This window comes from Nesoenas mayeri (genome assembly GCF_963082525.1).
Source record: "Nesoenas mayeri genome assembly, chromosome: 19".
Taxonomy (NCBI): Eukaryota; Metazoa; Chordata; class Aves; order Columbiformes; family Columbidae; genus Nesoenas; species Nesoenas mayeri.
In genome coordinates, this window is record NC_137568.1 from 11,792,363 (window position 1) to 11,812,691 (window position 20,329).

Genomic DNA, 20,329 nt, shown 5'->3' on the forward strand with positions numbered 1-20,329 from the left:
CGGACCCTCCCCGGGCAGCACAGCACTGGGGGCCCAGACCCTGTGCAGGGGGACTGGGAACGGCCCGGGGAGGGGTCAGGTCCGGTGTTGGAGGGACCACAGCGTGGGGACAGTGGCGAGGTGACAGTCCCACAGCGGTGGCTGTGCAGTGACAGTCCCCATGTGTGGCATCACCCCATGCCCGGCACCACCTCAGCTCACAGCCTGACCTTCCCCATTGCCTCCGGCCCCTGGCTCAGCCGCTCTGTTTGCACAACCAGGAGATCTGGATTTTCCCCACAATTTGAGCCCTTGATACAGCTAAGAAAACAGAGCTGTGTTTGGCTAATCCCGGTGACCTCTGCCGAGCCCCCGGGCTGCTCTGCCCCCGCAGCTGACAGCAGGACAAGTCACTGATTTAATCTTTAGCTCGCAGCGCTCTGCAGGAAGCCCACAGCATCTCTAGCTCATGTCACAGAGTCTCTAAGGAGCTGAGCCCTGAGGCAGAATCCTACCACCCCAAAGGCAGCAGGGAGACCCCGGAGAGGCTCCTATGGGGTCAGGGCTCTGCACCCCCCAGCTGTCACCCCAGAGGGTCCCATCACTACCCACCAGATCCCCGGCGCTCACCTGAGTCTGACTTCTTGGCGTACTTCTTGCTCTGCCCGCGGATGATGAGCACAAAGACGAGGAGGAGGATGAAGATGAGCCCCACCAGGGCAATAACCACCAGGAACCACCACTCCTCGTAGAACGGGTTGGCTTTCTGGGCTGGGACACAGCAGGGATGATCAGAGGGGGATGGGCACGGGGGGCAAATCAGTATGGATGGGGAGACCTCCCTGCAGGGCACGGGGTCGCTTTGGGGAACTTTATGAGACCTGGATCCACATGAGGGAGTGGGTTAGATGGGGAGAGCAGGAGGTTTTGCAAGGGGACATGCTGCTGGCAGCGGGATTTGGGACTCTGCAGGAGCCAGGCAGGGTTGGGGATGGGTTTTGGTGATGGCCATGAGAAAAGAGCAACGCTGGGACCCATCCCACCAGGGGTGCCCATGTGCTGCCCCCCAGGCTACCTGACACGGAGGGGGAAGGCGTGCTAGGGGTCCCGTAGCCATAGTCATTCACAGCGATGACACGGAAATCGTAGCTGACGCCCTGCTTGAGGATGTCCATGCTGAAGGTGTAGGAGGTCACCTCCTTGGGGATGTCTTTGATGAGGATGTCCCAGAGCCCCTCGTCTGGAAGAGAGAAGGGGCCTGGGAGCGGGGAGACCAGCTCTGTGGGACCCTCCCAGGGTGAGAAGCTGATCCCCCTCTGTCCGGGAGTGTGTGCCCCCCACCCTCTCCCCAATATACACCAACCTCACTCACCGTGGCACCATGGCCACAACCCCAAACACCCAGGTCCTAATCCCCAACCTCCGGGTGGCCTGTGAGAGGTCAGCACTCCCTGCCTCAGTTTCCCTTTCTCCTGAACCCAAAGCACCGCCAGCACCAAGATGGGGATGGGAAGCAGAGAGGAGCTGCGATACCTGAAGGACGCGCTTCGAGGACGTATCTGGTGATGGGTCCTTGGCCGGGGTCCCCACTCGACCAGTGGATGGTGATGGCCGAGCCATAGCGGGAGATGAAGGGCTCACCGGGGGGACCGGGGGCACCTGGGGACCCAGAGCAGAGCTGGAGGCAGGGGGTACACACTGGGACATGGCCATGCCAGCCGCGGTGGCACTGGGGGAACTGTCCCCACCACATGTCCTCCCTCAACCCTCTCGTCCCCACTACCTTCCCCGGGCCCTGTGGTGATGTTTGCCTCCACGTCCGGCCCATAGGCGAAGGTTTTGGCCCGGATTCGGAACCGGTACGTCACGCCCTCGGCCAGGTCCTTCACCTTCATCCACAGCGGGCTGTTCCCCTTCACGTCCACCGTCACGATCTTACTGACACCTGTGGGGACAGAGGCTGAGCCGGGACTTACCCGGAGGTGTCCCAGTTTCCCCCAGTGCCCCCAGTTCCCCAGCCATGCCCTCACCATCCACGGGCATGCAGGGCTCGTAGACCAGCCGGTAGCCCTCCAGGATGCCGTTGGGCAGTGGTGGTGGCTCCCAGGACACATTCACCGACGTGGTGGTCAGCTCGCTGAATCGGATGGAGCCGGGGGCACTGGGGGCTGCAGGGGAACGGGGTGGCCGGGGACAGCTCAGCACTCCCAGGGGACACCCCCAGCACTGAGCTGGCCCCTCTCCCTGCTGCCACCCCAGTGGAGCTGGGACATCAGTCACCATCTCCCACCACCCTGGAGCCACTCCGTGTCCCCATCCTCGGAGCAGACACCCCGCCAGGGCACCACACACAGCTGGGGGAACGAGGGTCACAGAATTGTTCAGGTTGGAAAAGACCTTTCAAATCCAACCATAAAACCAACACCGCCAAGTCCACCACACAGAGTCACAGTGTCTCCTCCTTGTCTCCCTTCCCTCCTAAGACATTCATCTTCTTTATGTCCCACCCAAGACCTTCACCCCCATGTCCCCCTAAACCAAAACCCCTCTGGGGGAGCCCATGGCTGGTCTCTGCTGGGGACGGCAGGAGCCAGCATGGAGCTGAGGGCATCAGATGGACCCATGGCCTCAAGTTGCGCCAGGGGAGGCTGAGGTTGGATCTGGGGAACAATTTCTTCCCCAAAGGGCTGTGGGGCATTGGAACAGGCTGCCCAGGGCAGTGCTGGAGTCACCATCCCTGGAGGGTTGGACAGATGGACATGAGGTTCTCAGAGACATGGGGCAGGGACAGGGGTGGAGTAACAGTTGGACTTGATGAGCTTGAGGGTCTTTTCCAACCAAAACAATTCTATGATTCTGTGACACCTCCCCACTGAGCCCAGGGGCAGGAGGATCTGGATATGACCGGGCTGGGGACAGCAGTGCCACGGGCTGGGGACAGCAGTGCCACGGGCCCCACCTGCCTGCTGTGTCCTCCCCGTGACAGGGGGGCTGCGGGGCCCATCGCCCGCAGCATTAAAGGCGGCGACGCTGACCCAGTACGAGGTGAACCCCGTCAGGTTCTTCAGCTTCACCCCGGTCTCGGGCAGGAAAAGCGTCTTCACCCTCGTGCTCTCATTCTGGCGCTGGGCCTCCCAGAAGTGGATCTGCAGGAGGAGGAGGGGACACAGAGACCCGGTGATGCTTTTGCCCGCCTCAGGCACCTTTCAGTGCCCAAACACCCCACGCAGCCCTGCTGGAGTTCCTGGTGCTGGACATCAGCAGCCTGGCAGCATCCCAGTTGCATCACAGCAGCATCCTTGCTGCATCCCAGTTGTATCCCAGCACCATCTGGCTACATCCCAGTCGCATCCCAGCAGCATCCCGACTGCATCCCAGCAGCAACCCAGCGGCATCCCAATGGCATCCTGGCTGCATCCCAGCAGAATCCGGCTGCATCCGAGGGCCGATATCGCCACCTGCTGCCCCATGGCCGCTCGGCACCGGAATAGGACGCCCGACATCCCCCCGGAACACCCGGCATCTCCCTAGAATCGCGTCCCTAACGGCATGTAGAACATTCCCAGAGCACCCAGCAATTCCCAGGGCACCCTGTGCCCCCCAGGAACCCAGCCCCTCCCCAGGACACCCCGAGTCCCTGAGCCCTGGCTCAGCGCCAGCTCCCAGGTGACAGGCTGCGGTACCTTGTAGCCCTGGATGTCCCCGTTCTGGGTCTCAGCGGGTGGCGGTTCCCAGGTGACATCCAGCTGGGTGGCCGTGGCCGCCTGCACCGCCACGTTCTGTGGCGCAGCGGTGGGCACTGTGTCGAGAGAGGGGACAGTGTGACAGCCCCGCTAGGGCCAGGGCAAGGGACATCCCACCTCCAGATGCGGGGCACGTGTGTGGGACGTGGGGTACCAGGGTAGCCGAGCCCCATCCCGGTGCACTCACCCGCTTCACCCACAAACACCTCCTGGGGGGGACTCGGGGGGCCCTCGCCCACTGCGTTGTACACGCTCATGCGGATCTCATAGCGTCGGTGCTTGCTCAGGTCTGGCGGGGAACAGGCAGGTGGGTTGGGGGTCCCGCTACGCCAGGAGACCTGGCAGAGCCCCCCACCTCACTGGGGGAATCCCCAAGGAGCAAAAGGAGCGAGAGGTAGAGGTGTCCCTGGGCTCAGGGGGTCACCCCACGGCACAGGTAGGCAGAGGGGAAGGACACACAGGGGCGGCAGAGGGGAGCAGTGACTTACTGTCCAGCTCGTACTGGGTGAGGGACACCTCGCTGAGGTTGTGCACGGCATAGACAGCTGGTGGCACAGGGCAGAGAGAGCAGCACCCGGTTAGTCCCCTGTGTGGCACAGCTGGGGTCCCACTGGCGAGCACCCACCCCAGCACAGCCACCCACTCCCGGGGTCCCCTGCAAGGGCTCTGTCATCCCCAGGTGCCAAGAGGGCTGTCACAGCACTGAGGAGCCTTTCCACCCTCCATCCTCATCCCCCAAGTGGCACAAACTGGGTCTGGGCATCGGGGTGTCCATGGGGCTCAGACCACGGTGCACACGGCCAGGTCCCATCTGGGGCTCTGCCCTTGTCACTCATGCCCCTGTTGTCCCCAGAAGGGAGGTAACCCCTTTCCCTTTGGGGTCTGACAGCAGCACAGCCGGACACATACAGCGGGACGTCACACAGACGCCCATCAGGTGCAGACATGGGGACAGCTGTGCTACAGGGACACAAGGGCTGAGCACAGCAGGACTGAAACAGTGACATTGCAGGCAAGCGTGATAGGGACCATGGACCTGGTGGCACAATGGGACCAGTGACATCTCCTTGGAGCACAGCCCGACCCTGCCAGCTCTAGGAGAGCCTATGGAGCACAGGATGCTGCCCTGCCCACCCTCCCCCCACCACCACTGGGTCACCCCCCAGCCACACGTCCCCAGGCTCAGCAGGGCCACCAGCACTCACGGGTGAGCTCAGCCCAGGTGGCGCCGGGGTGGCCGATGCCACGCAGGGTGACACCGCGCAGGCTGTCATACACCAGCTCCCGGTAGCGGAGGCGGAAACCCAGCAGGATCCCATTGATCTTGTCCTCAGCCGGGGGCTGTTCAGGGGGGAACAGTGAGCGGCTGCTCTGGTCCCCAGCACCCCAAGGTGACTGTCCCCAGTGCGCCTCAATGCCACCTCCCAAGGGGGACAGTCCCACAACACCCAGCAAGGCGGAGGGGACAAGGGAAGGTACCTGCCAGCGGATGAGCACCGAGGTGGTGGTGTGCGGGGTGACGGAGAGGATGGTGGGGGCTTCCTCGGGGGCTGTGGGGAGAAGGGGACAGTGAGGCTGCGGAGATGCCCCGGGCACGGGGGGGTGCCCAGGCTGGGGGACACCCCCTGGCCCTGCTCCAGGAGCCGCAGCCCGCGCTGACCCGCCTGCAAGGTGGTGAGCGACTCCGACTCCTCGCTGTACTCGCTGTCCCCAATGTCATTTGTCGCCTTCACACGGAACTTGTAGGAGGTGAAGGGCTTCAACCTGCACGGGAGCAGAGCGGGGCGGTGAAGCCAGAGCGTGACCCCACGAGCCACCCTCCTTCCTTCCCACAGGGCACAGCGCTTCCCAGTCTTCGCATTGGATGGGGAAACTGAGGCACAAGGCAGCTGCCCAAAGCAGAGCCCATCACCTTCGCGGATCAGGGCCGGCCATCCCTCACCTGTCCACGACGAAGGCGGTGGCGTTGCGGCTGATGGAGACGGGGTGCAGCGCCCACTCGCCGTCGGGCAGCTGGCGGGTTTGCACGGTGTAGTAGCGGACGGGGGAGAGCCCGTCGCTGCCCGGCTCCCAGGAGAGCAGCACGCTGCGCGCTCGCACCTCCTCCTGCCGCGCCAGCGGCTTCCCGGGGGGCTGTGGCCGGTCTGGGGGAGGCAAAGGGCTGGGAGCGCCGCCGGCACCCTGCGGGCACGCACAGCCCCCCACCACAGCCTGGACCCCCCGTTATACCTCTCTTCTCCGTGGTGACCACGAGGGCTTCAGCTGGCTCGCCCCAGCCCTTGCGGGTCTGCGCCGCGATGCGGAAGAGGTAGGTGGCCTCGGGCTGAAGGCCGGTGGCCGTGTACTGCCGGGTGCTGGGCTCCAGCACCTCCGTGGTGGCTGTGGTGGCCGCCGTGGTGTTGAGGCGATGGGTGACCTGGTACGCTGGCGGAAGGGAGCAGCATTGGGGGACTGGTGGAGGGGACACTGTCCTGGTCCCCCTGTGCACGCTGCCCCCCTCTGCCCCACCTCTGCCCATCAGCAATGGGGGTTCTGGGCTCCTGGCACAGGGGAGCTCACACACAGACAGAGGGGAAACCCCAGCCCTGGGGGGAACGGGCTCCGAGGCGCTTGGGGGATCTCAAGTTGCACCAGGGGATGTTGAGGTTGGAAATTAGGAACAATTTCTTCCCCAAAGGGCTGTGGGGCATTGGAACAGGCTGCCCAGGGCAGTGCTGGAGTCACCAGCCCTGGAGGGGTTGAACAGACAGAGACGAGGTTCTCAGGGACATGGGGCAGGGACAGGGGTGAGGTCACCGTTGGACTTGATGATCTTGAGGGTGTTTTCCAACCAAAATGATTCTCTGATTCTATTTCAGGGAGCTCATCTCTGCCCCCCATGTTGATCACTGCTCCCATGGGACCTCTGCCCGCCTCTGTAGAGCATCCCACCGCAGCGCCATCAGGACAGCCCCCACCTACCCAGGATGATGCCGTTGGGTGCTGCGGGCGGCTGCCAGACCAGCCGCACCGAGGTCGTCCTCACTTCGGGGAAGAGGATCCCCACAGGGGGGCCGGGCACTGCAGGGGGGAAGAGATGGGGGTCACTAGGGGTGCACAAGTGTGTGCGAAGTTCCCATCCCCTTGCAATGGGAGCCCAGAGTGTCCTGGGCGGGGGGAGAGAGACCACCCCAGGGAACAGGGATGGGGTGGGTGGGACGGGATGGGATGTGGGATGGGATGTAGGATAGGGAGGCCTTAGGTACCCAGGGAACCCCCCCCAGCCCATTTAGGTCTCTCTGCCCATCTGGGTGCTGTCACCCACCATCATCCAGCGTCCGCTCGAGGACAGGGGGCCGGCTGGGGACCCCGTCGCCCATCCTGGTGAAGGCCAGCACCCGGATCTCGTACAGCGTGTATTTGCCCAGCCCGCTCAGCTGTGCGCTGCGGGAGGCGTTGCCCTCTGCCAGCCAGAACTGCGCACGTGTGTCCGCATCCTTCTCCTTGTACATCACCTGCAACGGACCCCTGTGACACAGCCGGGCAGGGCCACAGCCCCTGGCACCCCTGGGATGGCACAGCATAGCCAAGGCTGGCACGGATGGGCACCAGCTCTTGGAGGTGGCACCACCACGGACCTGGCAGCCTGCGGGGTGATTCACCCCAAGGAAAGCCGTGATTCCCAGGTCTGCGGGACAGGCAGGCAGGGCATGGGCAGGGCTGCAGGCAGGGCATGGACTGCAGGACAAGCTCACCTTGTAGCCCAGGATGAGGCCGTTGCAATCAGCCTCAGGGATGTCACCCCACTGGACCAGCATGCTGCTGGAGCTGGTGGCCAGTGCCGACACGTTGCTGGGGCCAGAGGAGGGCACTGGAGGGGCGTGAGAGGGCGGTCAGCAGCGGGATCCAGCCGGGGTGGGTGCGCAGTACCGCAGGGATGGGCAGCAGTACCTGACTCCCGGGTGCGTCCCAGCACCGCGGGGCTCCAGGGCCCCAAGCCGATGGCGTTGAAGGCCTGGACCTGCACCCGGTACTCGGTCCACTCCTCCAGGTCCTCGATGGTGAACTCCCGCTCCACACGGTCGGGGACGATGTGCACCGCCGGCTGCCCTCGCCTGTCCGAGCGCGCGCACCGGATCTTGTAGCCCACCGAGTCGGGGTTCCCGTTGTACTCCTGCTCCAGGAGGGGCTGTCCCCACCCGCAGAGATGGGCACTGTCACCCCCGAGCTCCCGCAACCACCCCAGCCCCAGCCCTTGGCTCCTCATCCTCCCGCCTGCCCTGTGAGCCCCGCGCCTGTGCGCACAGCCCCCCAGAGCTGTGCTCCCCCCTCACCATCCAGCGCAGCCACAGGCTGGTCTCACTGGCCGTCCGCAGGGTGACATTGGCAGGTGCCACGTCGGGGGGTGCCTGCAGGGTCTGGATCCTGCGGGAGGGCAGGCTGGGGGGGCTGGTGCCCACGATGTTCACCTGCCGCATGCGGAAACTGAGGGGGGAGAGGGAGGGTCACGGTGCGGGGGGGCAAGAGGGCTCCAGTCCCCAAGCAGGACACTGTGACACCGTCCCACCCACTCGCCTGTAGTAGGTGTAGGGCTTCAGGTTGGGCACCTCCATGGAGCGGACATCGGGCTCATTCGCCAGCTGGTGGACGAGCCCCCACTCTTCGGCCTCACCGCTCTGGCCCATCTGCATGTAGGAGGGGGATGAGCTGCCCCCCAGCACCCCCTCACCCCCCAGCACACCCCGAGCCATCCCATACCTGTGCCTCCACCTGCCAGCGGGAGATGGAGGTTTTGCCATCATAGCCCGGCCGAAACTGGAGGGTGACGGAGCGGGGTCCGATGTTGGAGATGCCCAGGTTGGTGGGGGCACCGGGGAGCTCTGTGGGGACAGGACAGGGTGGGTGGCACCGGCTGCTCATCCCCGGCACTACCCCAGCGCAGCGGCACCCCCGCACTCACCTGGCGGCACCCCCGAGGAGATGGTGGAGGAAGAGAGCTGGCCCTGGCCCTTGGAGGTCATGGCAGCCACCTCGATGGTGTAGGTGGTGAGGGCGGTGAGGCCGGTGACGCGGTACTCCAGGGTGACGTTGGGCAGGTAATGGGTCACCCGCGTGTTGGTGCGGTTGTACTCCTCCCAGGAGATCCGGTAGCCTGGAACGCACCCCATGCCGTCAGCCCCCCTCAACACCCACCCCCAGGGGCTGAGTGGGATGTGGGAGATGTGGTGGGGTGGGATGGGGACCAGGGGGGATGCTGCGGGATGGGATGGGGACCAGGGGGTGATGCTGCAGTGGGAGATGCTGTGGGGTGGGATGAGGATGAGGGGAGATGCTGTGGGGTGGGATGAGGACGAGGGGAGATGCTGTGGGGTGAGATGAGGACCAGGGGGAGATGCTGCAGGGTGGGACAGGGACCAGGGGGGGATGTGGGGGAGTGGGATGGGGACAGAGGGACACGCTGCGGGGTGGGACGGGGCTGATGCAGAACCTGGGTATCTGTCCGTGCTCCCTCACCTGTCAGGATGCCGTTCTTCTCCAGCGGCTCCTGCCAGCTGACCTTCAGGGATGTGTCCAGGATGTCACTGAAGCTGAGATGTCCCACGGGGCCAGGAACTGCCCGAAGACACCCAGGCTCAGCACGCAGCCACGCACCCACGGCCGGAGCCCTCGGCACCCATGGGAGCCCCACCAGGAGCGAGCGTGGAGGGGGTTCCTCTTGGATAGGGCTTGGTGGAACCCCAATTCCACATCCCGCGGGACCAAATCCCCCATCTCGAGGCGGCTCCCCCCCGTACCGTCCTCGTGGGTGCGCACCAGCTGGGGGGGGCTGCGCGGGCCGTCCCCCGGCGTGGTGAAGCACAGCACCGAGGTGAAGTACTCGGCGAACTTGCGCAGCCCGGCCACGTAGCCCACGTGGACGCTGTCCTGGAAGTTGGGGCGCACCGTCACCACCGTCGCCTCCTCCTCGTGCTCCGGCTCCCAGGCGATGAGCTGCGGGAGGAAGGGGCTGGGACGCTGCCGCCAGGCATCGGTGTCCCCACCGCGCACATCGGCACCGCAAACACCGGCCTCCGGGCACCTCCGGCCCCTCTTATGTATTCAGAGCTGATTAAATATCAATTAATGGCTCAGGGAACACTTGGTGCTTTTAAAAGCACATGTTTACGAGCCAATACAGAGCACACGCTCGGTGATTAACTCCCATTGATAACGGCGTGTAATCGCCCCTCGCCTGCGTTTAGGAGGGATGTTTGGGCATTTAATTGGTATTGTGCATGATAGCCTATAGCAACTTAATTAAATACTAATTAGGCCCTAAAAATACTAATCAAAAATACTAAGTGGCATTTAATAAGAATGTTAAATATCCTACTTGCTCTGGTTATCTCATTCAGCGGCAATTAAATTCCTGAACTTCTTTTGAGTGGATTAAGAAACAAGTTTAATGTTTTAATTCAATTTAATTAATGTAAATTTGAATTAATTGCAATTTGGAATTAATTACAGAGCATGGGAGACTGCGAGCCCATGCAAGTGTTAAATTTCAGTAAATATTATTCTAACAGCCAGGCCCGAATCAATTAAAACCCGGGGGTCCTGGGAGGAGGAGTCCAGATGGTCTGTGAAGGTCGGCCAAGGGGTTTCCCCCACCCAGCTGCCCTGGTTTTGGGGAGACCCGCGGGAATCGCCCCTCACCTTGTACCCCTGGTTGATGCCATTAATGAACTGGGGACTGGGGGGGTTCCAGGTGAAGCGGATGGTGGTGGAGTTGGTGGCCTCGGTCTGCACGTTCCCTGGGGGCACCGTGGGGACTGTGGGGACCAAGGGACAACTTGCAGCGGCTCCAGCTTGGTGAGGTCCCTTCCATTGCTGGGTGCCACCTCCCGGGAGCCCAAGATACCCCCGGCTGGGCGCATCCCTCCCCAGCACATCCCAGCACCCCTGGGACCCCCAAACCCATCCTCCTCCTGCCACCTGTCCCCAAGACCCCCTATGGCACAGCCTGTCACTGTGGGGTGTCCCTGCCCATCCCCGCCTACCTCCCTGCAGCGTCCACTCCGTCACCTTCATGCTGTACACCCCCAGGCCCGCGCTGTTGTACGCCGCCACCTCGATCTCGTAGTTGGTCCAGATGATGAGGTCCTCCAGCAGCAGGTTGTTCACCTCGGCATTGGTGATGTTCTTGAACTGGTAACCCACGGGCAGCCCGGCCAGGCAGTACCTGGGGACCGGGGCGGGGGTCAGAGCTGCCGGTGTCCCCACCAGCACCCTGGGGTGTCCACGCTGCCCCGCCAGTGCCTACCGGATGATGTAGCCCTTGAGGACACCGTTCTGGTGGCTCTCGGGGGGCGGTTGCCACTGGATCATGATGGACTGGTTGGTGCGGCCGCTGGCGATGACATTCTGGGGGGGTGCGGAGGGGGGCTCCTCGGGCAGGGATACCCTGCGGGGGACAAGGCGGGGGTAAGCACCAAGGGCTGCCAGCCCCCTGGGACCCCCCAGCCATGCTCACCTCTCTGTGTCCTTGCTGAACTGTCCCCTGCCCACGTCGTTCACAGCGCAGAGGCGGAACTGGTAGGAGCGAGCGGGGACCAAGCCCCGCACCGTCACCGAGGTGGCCTCGGGGTCCACGCTGCCCAGCAGCACTGTCCAGGGTGCGTCTGCGGGGGGAGAGGGCGGTGAAGGTCCCGACCTGCAGGACACTGGGGTCCCCTGCCCAGCTAATGAGCCCCGTGGTCCCCAAGGTCCCTGCAGCATCCCCTGCTCGCTGCTCCCAGGCGGTGCCAGGGACCAGCCTGGCCAAGGCAGGGCAGCCCCTTACTGTTCTCGGAGACCTCCAGGATGTAGCGGAGCAGGGGGCTGTTGCCGTCGAAGGGCTTGGCCCAGGTGAGGTTGATGGCCCGTTTCTCCAGGGGGCTGAGCATGGCCACGGGGCTCTCCGGGGCGTGGGGGAGCTGCCTGGACGGGGAGTTTGGGGGGTGATTACGGGAGGGGGCACAGCCCAGGGTACAGGGTGCCAGCAGGGCTGAGGGGGGGGGTCTCACCGGACACGGAGGTGGGCGCTGCGCGAGTCGTTGCCCCCAGCTGAGACCACCTTGCAGGTGTAGGTGCCGATGTCACCCGACCAGGTCTGCGAGATGTGGAGGGCGCCCGCCTCGTCCAGGCGCACCCGCGGGCCGCTCTCGGGACTCAGTGGCGCCCCATCCTTCTCCCAGACATACCTGTGCCGGGGGGACACCAGGAGGGCTGGTACCCTGCAGACCCCCATAGGGAGAGGGGACCAGGGGTCCTGGCACAGTGCCAGGCTCCCCGTGCGCAGGGCACCAGGTGGCACTGCAGGACTGGGCTGGAGACAGTGACATCCACCATCTGCCTGCTCCCTCCCCAGGCAGGCAGCCCAGGGGTGCCCAGATCCCCCCAGCCCCGTCACACATACCTGACATCCACGCTGGGATCGTGGGTGACCCCGCAGCTCATGATGGCTTTGGTCCCCTTGATGACGCTCTGGTCCTGTGGCGGGTCGGTGATGCGTGTCCTTGCTGCGGGGGGACAGGGTGAGCCACCGGCACCGCAGGGGTGGCACCGGCAGGGGACAGCCCAAGATGTCACCCATCCAAACCGACCAGCACCCATGCTTGGCATCCCCAAACTGCTCCATCCCACACCGCGGCAGGAGCCAGCGCCCAGCTGCCCGTGGGGCAGGCAGGGTCTGTCCCACAGTGGGGACAAGGGCTGGGTGCAGGCAGGGTGCAGGCAGGGTGCAGGCAGGGTGACAGGCAGGGTGACAGGCATGGCCTTACCCCAAACCACCAGGTCGGCGGAGGCTTCGTCCACGCCGCGGGAGTTGGTGGCCAGGCAGGTGTAGGTGCCGGCGTCGGCGCGGTGCGCGGGGCTGACAAGCAGGCTGCCCGACTCCAGCAGCGTGAAACGCGGCAGCTGCACCGACCCGCTGGCCAGGATCCGCTCCCCTGGGTGACATGGTGAGCCACGTCACCCCCAGTGCCCCGGGCACACAGCCCAGTGGCCACAGAGCCTGAAGAAAAAGCCCTGGAGCCATGTGGGTAGGGATGGGCAGGGCAGGGCTGGGAGGGCAGGCTTGTCCCCACCCCAGTGTCCCCAGTCCCTTTACCTTTCTGCCAGGTGATGGCTGGGCGAGGAGCCCCTGAAGTCTCACAGTTGAGGATGACGGACATGCCATCAATGACTGTACTGTCCTGGGGACCCCTCGTGATGTTGGGGGCGATGCCTGCAGGGTGGACAGACACATGGACGGACACCCCTGAAGCCCTTCCTGGTGCCCAGCCCAGAGCTGACTTGCTTCCAGGGGCAGTTCCATCCCCATGGGAGGGTTCCCTGGGGTCCCTGAGCCCCCCATGGAGCCCAGCCAGGGGGTCCCAGGCAGGACAGCCCAGGCTCCGGGGTGCAGGGGACTGTCACCTACTGGTCACGGCCAGGTACGTGGTGGTCTGCACCTCGCCGGCCGCGTTGCGGGCGAAGCACTGGAACATGCCGGTGTCGTCGGGGAGCAGCCCGCTGATCTGCAGGCTGCCGTCGGGCAGCAGCTGGAAGCGGGACAGCTTCTCCAGGCGGATGAGGGCAGCGTCCTTGTACCAGGCCATTTTAGGGGGGGGTACACCTGCAAGGGACAAGGCCATGTCAGGCACGGGGCGGCGGTGGCGCGGGGAGGGTGGCTGGCGAGCGGCTCACCTTTGGCTTGGCAGGGGATGGCCACCACCTTCTCCATCTCGGCTGTGATGTGCCGCTCCGGCTCCTTGACAAACTGCGGCGGCTCTGCAAAGCACAACCCAGCGATGGGTGTCAGCACCGGGGTCCCCCAGCCCCACCACCAAACCCCCCCCAGCAACTCCTGCCCGGGGCTGAGACCACCCCAACTCATCACACGTGTGGGCTGGGGCTGCCCGGCCAGGCCCTCACCCAGGACGGAGAGGAAGGCGCCCTCGGCCACGGCGGGGACGCTGCTGCTGCGCAGCACGGCCTCGCACTCGTAGTAGCCGCTGTCGCTGAGCGCGGGGTGCAGGATGGTGAGCCGGCGGCTGTAGTCGCTGATGCCGCTGGAGAGGGGCACCCCGTCCTTCTTCCAGATGATGTGCAGCTTGATCAGCGGCCTGGGGGGCCAGGAGCACGTTGGGAGGCAGCCCCAGCCGCCCCGGACCCTGCCAAATCCCCCCTCGCTCCATCCCACAGGAGCCCTGGTGGGAAGGGACATGGGGACAGCCAGGCGATGGCGATGCCACCAGGGGGATGTCCCATCCCTACTCACCTGGCATTGGCCACACACTCCATGGTCACCTCCGAGGTCCCAGCCACCACGCTGGTGTTCCTGGGTGGGACAATGATGGTGGGTGCGATGGGATCAGCTGGGCCACCCACATCTGAGGGACAGAGAGACAAGCCATTAGCACCCCCTGCTCACCCTGGGGTGCCCCAGCTCCCGGCAAGTCCCACAGGGCACCCAAAGCCTCGTGTCTGCCCTGCCTGGCACGGAGGTGACAAAGGTGACAGGGACCAAAGGGCCATGGGCTTTGCTGACCCATGGGAAGGACGGGCAGGTCCAGACTATCACCCTGGTGTCATGGCACTGTCCCCAAGTCCCCTCCTCCCATAGGAGCCCCTGGCACCAGCCCAGCTCCCAGCTGGCAGGCAGGAGGGAGATGGAGAGTATATAAAGCAAAATGATTGCAACAATAAAAAACCCTCGTGTAGGCGCTGTAAAAACGCAATCGGCTCGAAAGCTGCTGATAGAGCTGAATCCATAAACATGGGCTCCGGGTTGTTTATTGCGCACGGAGACGCTGAGAAACAGATTAATGGGGCAGGAGGGGAAGGGGGACGGGCAAAGGAAAGGGATAAACCGCCCCACGGAGCCACGGGAGGGGACGAGGGATGAGAGCACCGGGAGGACTGATGTCATTTCAGGGCGTCTTCCCTGGGACCAACTGTGACAACCTGAATGGGGGTCAGGGCACCCTCAGCCGGGTCCTGCAGGGTCCATGGGGACCCGAGGGATGGGACCGCAGGGGTGTCCCCAGGCAGGGGCTGACCCCGAGCAGCGTGGGCTGCGAGGGGACCGATGGCAGGAGCGGGGTGCCCCCCAGAAAAGCCACTGCCAGGGGGCTGCACTGCCCACCCCCTCCCGCAGCCCCATCCCAGGGCACGGGGACACAGTGGGGACAGGGTGGGGGGCTCTGCCGTGGTACAATTAGCGCCTGCAGCACAGCCCAAAGCGCCAAAATAAATTTTGAGGCGGCTGAAGTGTTAAGTCAGCAGAAGCCGGAGCCTCCGAAGAGATTTACTGCAAATTAAACTTGGGGATGAGCCAAGCGGCGCGTGGGGGGGACACAACAGCCCCCGCACTCACTGGCCACGGTCAGCGTGATGGGCTGGCTCGTCTTGTTGTCCCCGTTCTTGTCGTTCACCGCCTGCACGTAGTAACGTCCCGCGTCCGGGGCCACCGTGGAGAGGATGACGAGGGTGTTCTCCAGCGTGATGGCTCTGTGGGGAGACGGGGTGGGAACCCAACGGGGACACCGATGTGAGGAGCTGGGACCCTTGTTCCCCCACCCAGCACCCGCACCGGCCTCAGGGCACCCACATGGGATGGGCATGACCCCCAGTCATCCCCCCGCTGCCCCAGGCTTGGCCAGTAGCCTCAGCAGGAGCTGGGACGTGTGGGGACTGAGCCCCACGTCCCCCTTGCCCCAAGTGGAGCCCATCGGACACTGCAGATTAATAGGACTTTCTTTTTTTATGGAACGATCTAATCTGCCGGAAACATAAAACAGTTTGGGGAATATATTTTTTACCATTAAATATGAGATAAAGGAGTTTTATCTCCTCAATCCTGCCTTGCAAATAGAAAGGAGACTAGTTCAATTCCTGCATAATGTGGGTTACAAATTCAATTCTCACACGCTGTGTCTGCCAGCGCCGGGCTCGCCGCTCCAGTGCCACCGGGTTCTGCCGCAGCCCCGCAGGGACGCTTGTCACACACGTGTGTCCCATGCCCGGCTCTGTCCCACCGGCTGCCGCCCCAGCACACACAACGCCCCTCTCACCCACCTGCCTCCCTCTTATTTTGATTTCTTTTAAAAATTCATTTCCCGAATGACAAATAGAGCCACTAGCGGCCAAGCCTGTCTCTGGGTTTCAGCGCGATGCGCTCAGGACGCCTGTTAAACATCCTCATTGCAAGGACAACGGCGGCCGAGGGAAACGCGGCTCCCCCGGATGCCGGGGGGTGCTGGGGGGTGCTGGGGGACTCACATGCGGCTGCTGGGGGAGATCTTCCGCCCGTCACGAAACCAGGTGACCTGGGGCTGGGGGAAGCTGGCGATGCGGGGTGCGCGGATGACGGCCGCCTCCCCGTGCGACACGCTCTGCTGCGTCTCGCTGTCCTCGAAGCTCCCCATGTCTGCAGAACACGCAGGAGAACACGTCAGGGGCTGGGGGGGTCAGGTGGGATGCAGGGGGGTGCTCTGGGTTCTGCTTGCTGCCCCCTCCCCAGCTCGGGGGGCTCAGACCCCAGGGGCTGCTCCTGTATCCCCAAGGCTGCGCTGGCAGCAGGATCAGTCCCCGCGGCACCCACAGCTGCACAGCCCCACAACCCCGGCACGACCACAGCTCCAGGGACAAGGTTGGGACAACCGGTGTCCCCATCCTGCCCAGCCGGTCATGGGCTGGGAGCACAGAGTGGCAGAGGGAAGCAAGGTGCATGGGGAATGGGGGGCAGGGGATTTTTATTGACTTCCTTTAATTGCTGTAATTAAAAACATGTAAAGAAGCTCTTTTTAACGACTTTGCCATTATCATTAGTTGTTAGCACAGCTGCCTTATTAATTTCTCATTAGCTTCCTGATTTGTCATTGCTCCTTAGGAAGGGGTTGAATGGACTGGGGGCATCCCAGAGTGAAGGGGTGACAGAGCAGGGCATGTCCCCTGGGTCCCAGCACTCTCCTGTCCTGCTTAACCCCCCGTGGTGCCTTTGTATCCCCCCCAGCACAGCCCCCTGTTCTCTGCCCTGTCCTGGGGTCCCCCCCTGCACCCCCAGCCAGCGCGTGCAGCAGAGGCAGCGACAGCCCCATCCCTGCCCACATCACCCCAGGGATGCTCCGGAGCCAGGTGCTGATCCTGGGCTGCACCGAGCACCACGGGGCTGGGTGTCCCCAGCTGTCCCCTGCCGAGCGGGGCTGCCACTTACAGGCCACCTGCACCTCGGTCTGGCGCTGCAGCAGGGCTCCCAGCCGGTTGCGGACGATGCAGCGGTAGAAGCCGGCGTGTGTGCGGTCCAGCGACGTGATCATGTACCTGTGGGACAGAGGAGCCACCTCAGCGGTGTCGGGGACAGTCAAGTGACTGTCATAGCCCTCGGGAGAGGCTGCAGGTCCCACACGAACCCATCCCATTCACTGCTGGGCAGCAACCCCTGCGCCAGGTGACAGCGCTGGAGCCGTGCAAACACGCGTGTTTGTGCACATCTGTGCACGCTGGGGAGACACTTGGTGTCCCCCACTGCCGCACAGGGACTTGCGGCCACGCACACGGGGGGGTTGTCACCACACCAGGCATTGGGCATGAGCTGGTGACGGTCACCTGCCTGGTGTGGGGGGAGACGGTGACTCATGGCCACAGGTGGGAAGCGCAGGGCAAGTGGCTTCAAGCCAAGCGGAGGTGGCTGCTGGGGACGTGGCACCCGCTGTCCTGACCCCTGCCGGTTTCACTGCACCTCGGTCCCGCACACTGAGCCCCGCGCCGCTCCGAGGAGCCGGGGCTGAGCCGCCCAATCATCCCCAGCGCCGCTCTTATCATCCCCAGCGCCAGCAGCTGATAAGCAGATAAAGTACATAATAACTACATCTCAACTCACCCACTGCTAGCAAGAATCACCCGAGCAGCCCCCATCCCCACAAGGGATGCAGGTGCTCCTGCTCCATCACCCCAAAACCAGGCTGGACCCCCCACGGGGGCCTCGCGGGTGGGTGATCCCGGGGGGGCAGGCAGGCACTGCAGCATCACCTTCCCCATGGGGAGCACTCACAGATAGAGCAAAAAGGAGTAAAGAACCAAGCTCAACCCTCCCTGCCCAAAATCTAATCTTGCATTAAAACACGCCGGGGGCTGTTTCAGCAGAGCTTTGTTTGTTCTCTTGATAACTGAGCATAAACTCAACTTTCAGAAGACACGAGGAGCACGTTCCCTCTGCTGGGAAGAGGGGGGGACCCCTGTACGGGACACGGTGGCTCCCACCTCATCCCCTGGTGCTGCTGAGCCACGGTGGGCACAGCGTGGGTGACACCAAACCCATTGCCGATAACCCCCACCCACGCGGCGTGTGGGGTCATCCATCCCCACGGGAGATGGGAGGAGGCCCCTTCGGAACGAGCCCTTGAGTGTCACAGCCGATATTTAAAAATGATCCCCAGGGGCTTTAAACAAGAGATTTCAATGGCACGGCGCTGTCAGGGGCTGACGCGGACACTGGGACTGATGGGCCCGCTCTCCTTGCCGCGTCCTCCTCCATAAATCACACGCACACGCTGTGACTCCTAAACACACACGTGTGGGTGAATGGACAGACAGACGCTCACTGACACTCGCCTGCTCGGCAGTGATGAGGCACATGCGGTCCCCACACAGACCCCCTCGTCACCCCCTCCAAACCCTCATGGCGGGAAGGCGCTGGCACGAAGCTGCCGGCACGGCCCGTGAGCCGCCCCATGGGACACAAACCACCCCCGTTCTTGGGGGTCACACACCCGCGGATGCACGGCCCCCTGGCAGCGCCTTGTCCCCATCGCTGGGAGCTGGGGACACCTCGGTGGGCACAGGGAGCCTTCGCCCCCCGCCAGGGACACCCCCACAGCCCCAATTAACGGGGCTGTGTCTCTGCACCACCGGAGCAGGAGGAGGAATTATGGAGCTGAGCTTTTGCACACACCTGAGCACGGAAAACAGCCCGGAGAAAGGAAATCAATTACCAGACCCGCAGTCATTAACCGAATCCAAGCAGAGACTTTGTTCTCCGCCGCTTGGCTTCCACCGAGGCTTTTATCCAAGACGGCGCTGATTTGATTCCCTTCCCTTCCCCTGGCGCTGTACGAGAACCAATTTCATCCCCTTGCAGGGGGACGTGCAGCCGCAGCGCACCGCGCACCCCGCAGCTTGGGCAAACAGGAGCGGCCACGAGCCACAGCGCTGTGGCCGGGAGCCCCCGGCTCCTTCGTGCCACCAAGCAAGCGGCTGCTCCGCGTGGGCCGATCCTGCCACCCAGCGCCCACAGTCACTGTCCCACCCGCGTCCCTCTGCCCATCGCCAGCAGTTTCCGCAGCCGGCCGGAGCTCTGGCCGCGCTCCCAGCACAGCCCTGGCTGCTGACGCTGCTGTTCCGGGGGTCTGTTTGGTTTGGTTTTAAAGACAGAGGTTGACAGGGCATCGTCTGCGGGGAGCAGCACTTCGGAAGCGAGGAGTGACCCGGCCTGCAAAAAAATGCACTGCTGGCAACCAGCGATGGTCTCGGGCTCAGCACCGGGGTCAGGAGGCGGCTCCGGAGCCAGAAGCCCCGTGCCGGGGGACCGGCGGGTTTGCAGCTTTGGCACCGGATCCATCTGACAGATGGACAGGCTGCACGTCAGGAACGACGACCTCCCCATCCACCCGCCATGGTGAGGGCACAGCACCACCATCCGCCACGACCCCCTCGCCCCGCAGCCCCGGCAGGGCACCAGTGGCACATCAGGCTGCATGTCCCACTGTGTTATTGCAGAGTTGCTCACGGTGCCGCGATGCCCCAGCCTGGCTGATGTTGGCAGCTCTGTTATTGTAGGGTTGCTGCGAAGCACAGGGCTGACGCTGCCGAATTATTATTAGATTGAGGGGGTGGAGAGGGGCTGGGAAAAGCATCAGCCAAAGGATTCGATCCATCAAATCGAAAGCCAGGAGAGCGGAGAAATCTGTGGTTCTTCAATGCCGCCCAGTAACAGCAACAGCTGGATCGGATTTTGGATATAAGCACATTGGCACGGTCCCCTTTGATTAATACCCTGTATAACGACTAATTAATTCTAGAGGGGACATGTATTTGAATAGTTACTGTGTGATAATGAAATGTCAAGTGAGCATTAAAACACACTTAGCAAAGGTTTAACGACTCCCAGCATCTGAGCCCCGCGTCCCGCGCTGGGCTGCTGCTCAATGTGCTTTTAAATAACCCCCCTGGTATTTCATCAGCCCCTGTTAACTGTATTATTGGATCTCAATTAGCTGCTGGTTGGAAGGGGCTCCGTTTGACACACGTGGCCGGAGCCGTTGCCTCTCCACTTGCCAGAAGTGTGTCCCTCAGTCAGGGGGATTTGGCAGCACCGCAACCCTGTAAATCGCTGCCTCAATCAGCCCTGCCAGGACAATGAGCCATTTAATAATTAATGCCCATGTATTAATCTGAGCAAGGAGCGGAGCTGGGAGGAGGGCGAGTGTACAAGCCACGTTCCAGAATCCGGAGGGTTCTGGGGTGTCCCTCACCGGGTCCTTGGCTGCTGCCAGCTCCGGTGCACCCCCAGGCACTGACCCCTCTGCCGGTCCCCTGCCCGCGGCTGCCTGAGCCCACATATGGTC

General features: G+C 63.4%; 1 protein-coding gene across 1 annotated transcript in view; it reads right to left on the minus strand.

Moving 5' to 3' along the window:
- Positions 1-20,329, minus strand: part of SDK2 (sidekick cell adhesion molecule 2) — a gene marked incomplete at its 5' end in the record, with an annotated part of 42,653 nt that overhangs the window by 2,503 nt on the left and 19,821 nt on the right. Inside the window, 40 exons of the mRNA XM_080356564.1 lie at positions 610-750; positions 1,055-1,219; positions 1,513-1,638; positions 1,763-1,924; positions 2,010-2,147; positions 2,939-3,125; positions 3,663-3,778; positions 3,910-4,011; positions 4,211-4,267; positions 4,928-5,063; positions 5,202-5,272; positions 5,383-5,486; positions 5,665-5,866; positions 5,952-6,146; positions 6,684-6,782; positions 7,027-7,216; positions 7,457-7,572; positions 7,653-7,890; positions 8,036-8,186; positions 8,277-8,386; positions 8,460-8,581; positions 8,662-8,853; positions 9,216-9,314; positions 9,497-9,692; positions 10,398-10,513; positions 10,742-10,923; positions 11,005-11,145; positions 11,215-11,362; positions 11,524-11,660; positions 11,747-11,923; positions 12,139-12,241; positions 12,503-12,670; positions 12,832-12,948; positions 13,144-13,338; positions 13,410-13,493; positions 13,638-13,828; positions 13,984-14,095; positions 15,082-15,215; positions 15,987-16,134; positions 16,921-17,027. Of these exons, the coding sequence (XP_080212690.1) occupies positions 610-750; positions 1,055-1,219; positions 1,513-1,638; positions 1,763-1,924; positions 2,010-2,147; positions 2,939-3,125; positions 3,663-3,778; positions 3,910-4,011; positions 4,211-4,267; positions 4,928-5,063; positions 5,202-5,272; positions 5,383-5,486; positions 5,665-5,866; positions 5,952-6,146; positions 6,684-6,782; positions 7,027-7,216; positions 7,457-7,572; positions 7,653-7,890; positions 8,036-8,186; positions 8,277-8,386; positions 8,460-8,581; positions 8,662-8,853; positions 9,216-9,314; positions 9,497-9,692; positions 10,398-10,513; positions 10,742-10,923; positions 11,005-11,145; positions 11,215-11,362; positions 11,524-11,660; positions 11,747-11,923; positions 12,139-12,241; positions 12,503-12,670; positions 12,832-12,948; positions 13,144-13,338; positions 13,410-13,493; positions 13,638-13,828; positions 13,984-14,095; positions 15,082-15,215; positions 15,987-16,134; positions 16,921-17,027 (5,675 nt within the window). The remainder of the gene's footprint in view (positions 1-609; positions 751-1,054; positions 1,220-1,512; positions 1,639-1,762; positions 1,925-2,009; positions 2,148-2,938; positions 3,126-3,662; positions 3,779-3,909; positions 4,012-4,210; positions 4,268-4,927; positions 5,064-5,201; positions 5,273-5,382; positions 5,487-5,664; positions 5,867-5,951; positions 6,147-6,683; positions 6,783-7,026; positions 7,217-7,456; positions 7,573-7,652; positions 7,891-8,035; positions 8,187-8,276; positions 8,387-8,459; positions 8,582-8,661; positions 8,854-9,215; positions 9,315-9,496; positions 9,693-10,397; positions 10,514-10,741; positions 10,924-11,004; positions 11,146-11,214; positions 11,363-11,523; positions 11,661-11,746; positions 11,924-12,138; positions 12,242-12,502; positions 12,671-12,831; positions 12,949-13,143; positions 13,339-13,409; positions 13,494-13,637; positions 13,829-13,983; positions 14,096-15,081; positions 15,216-15,986; positions 16,135-16,920; positions 17,028-20,329) is intronic.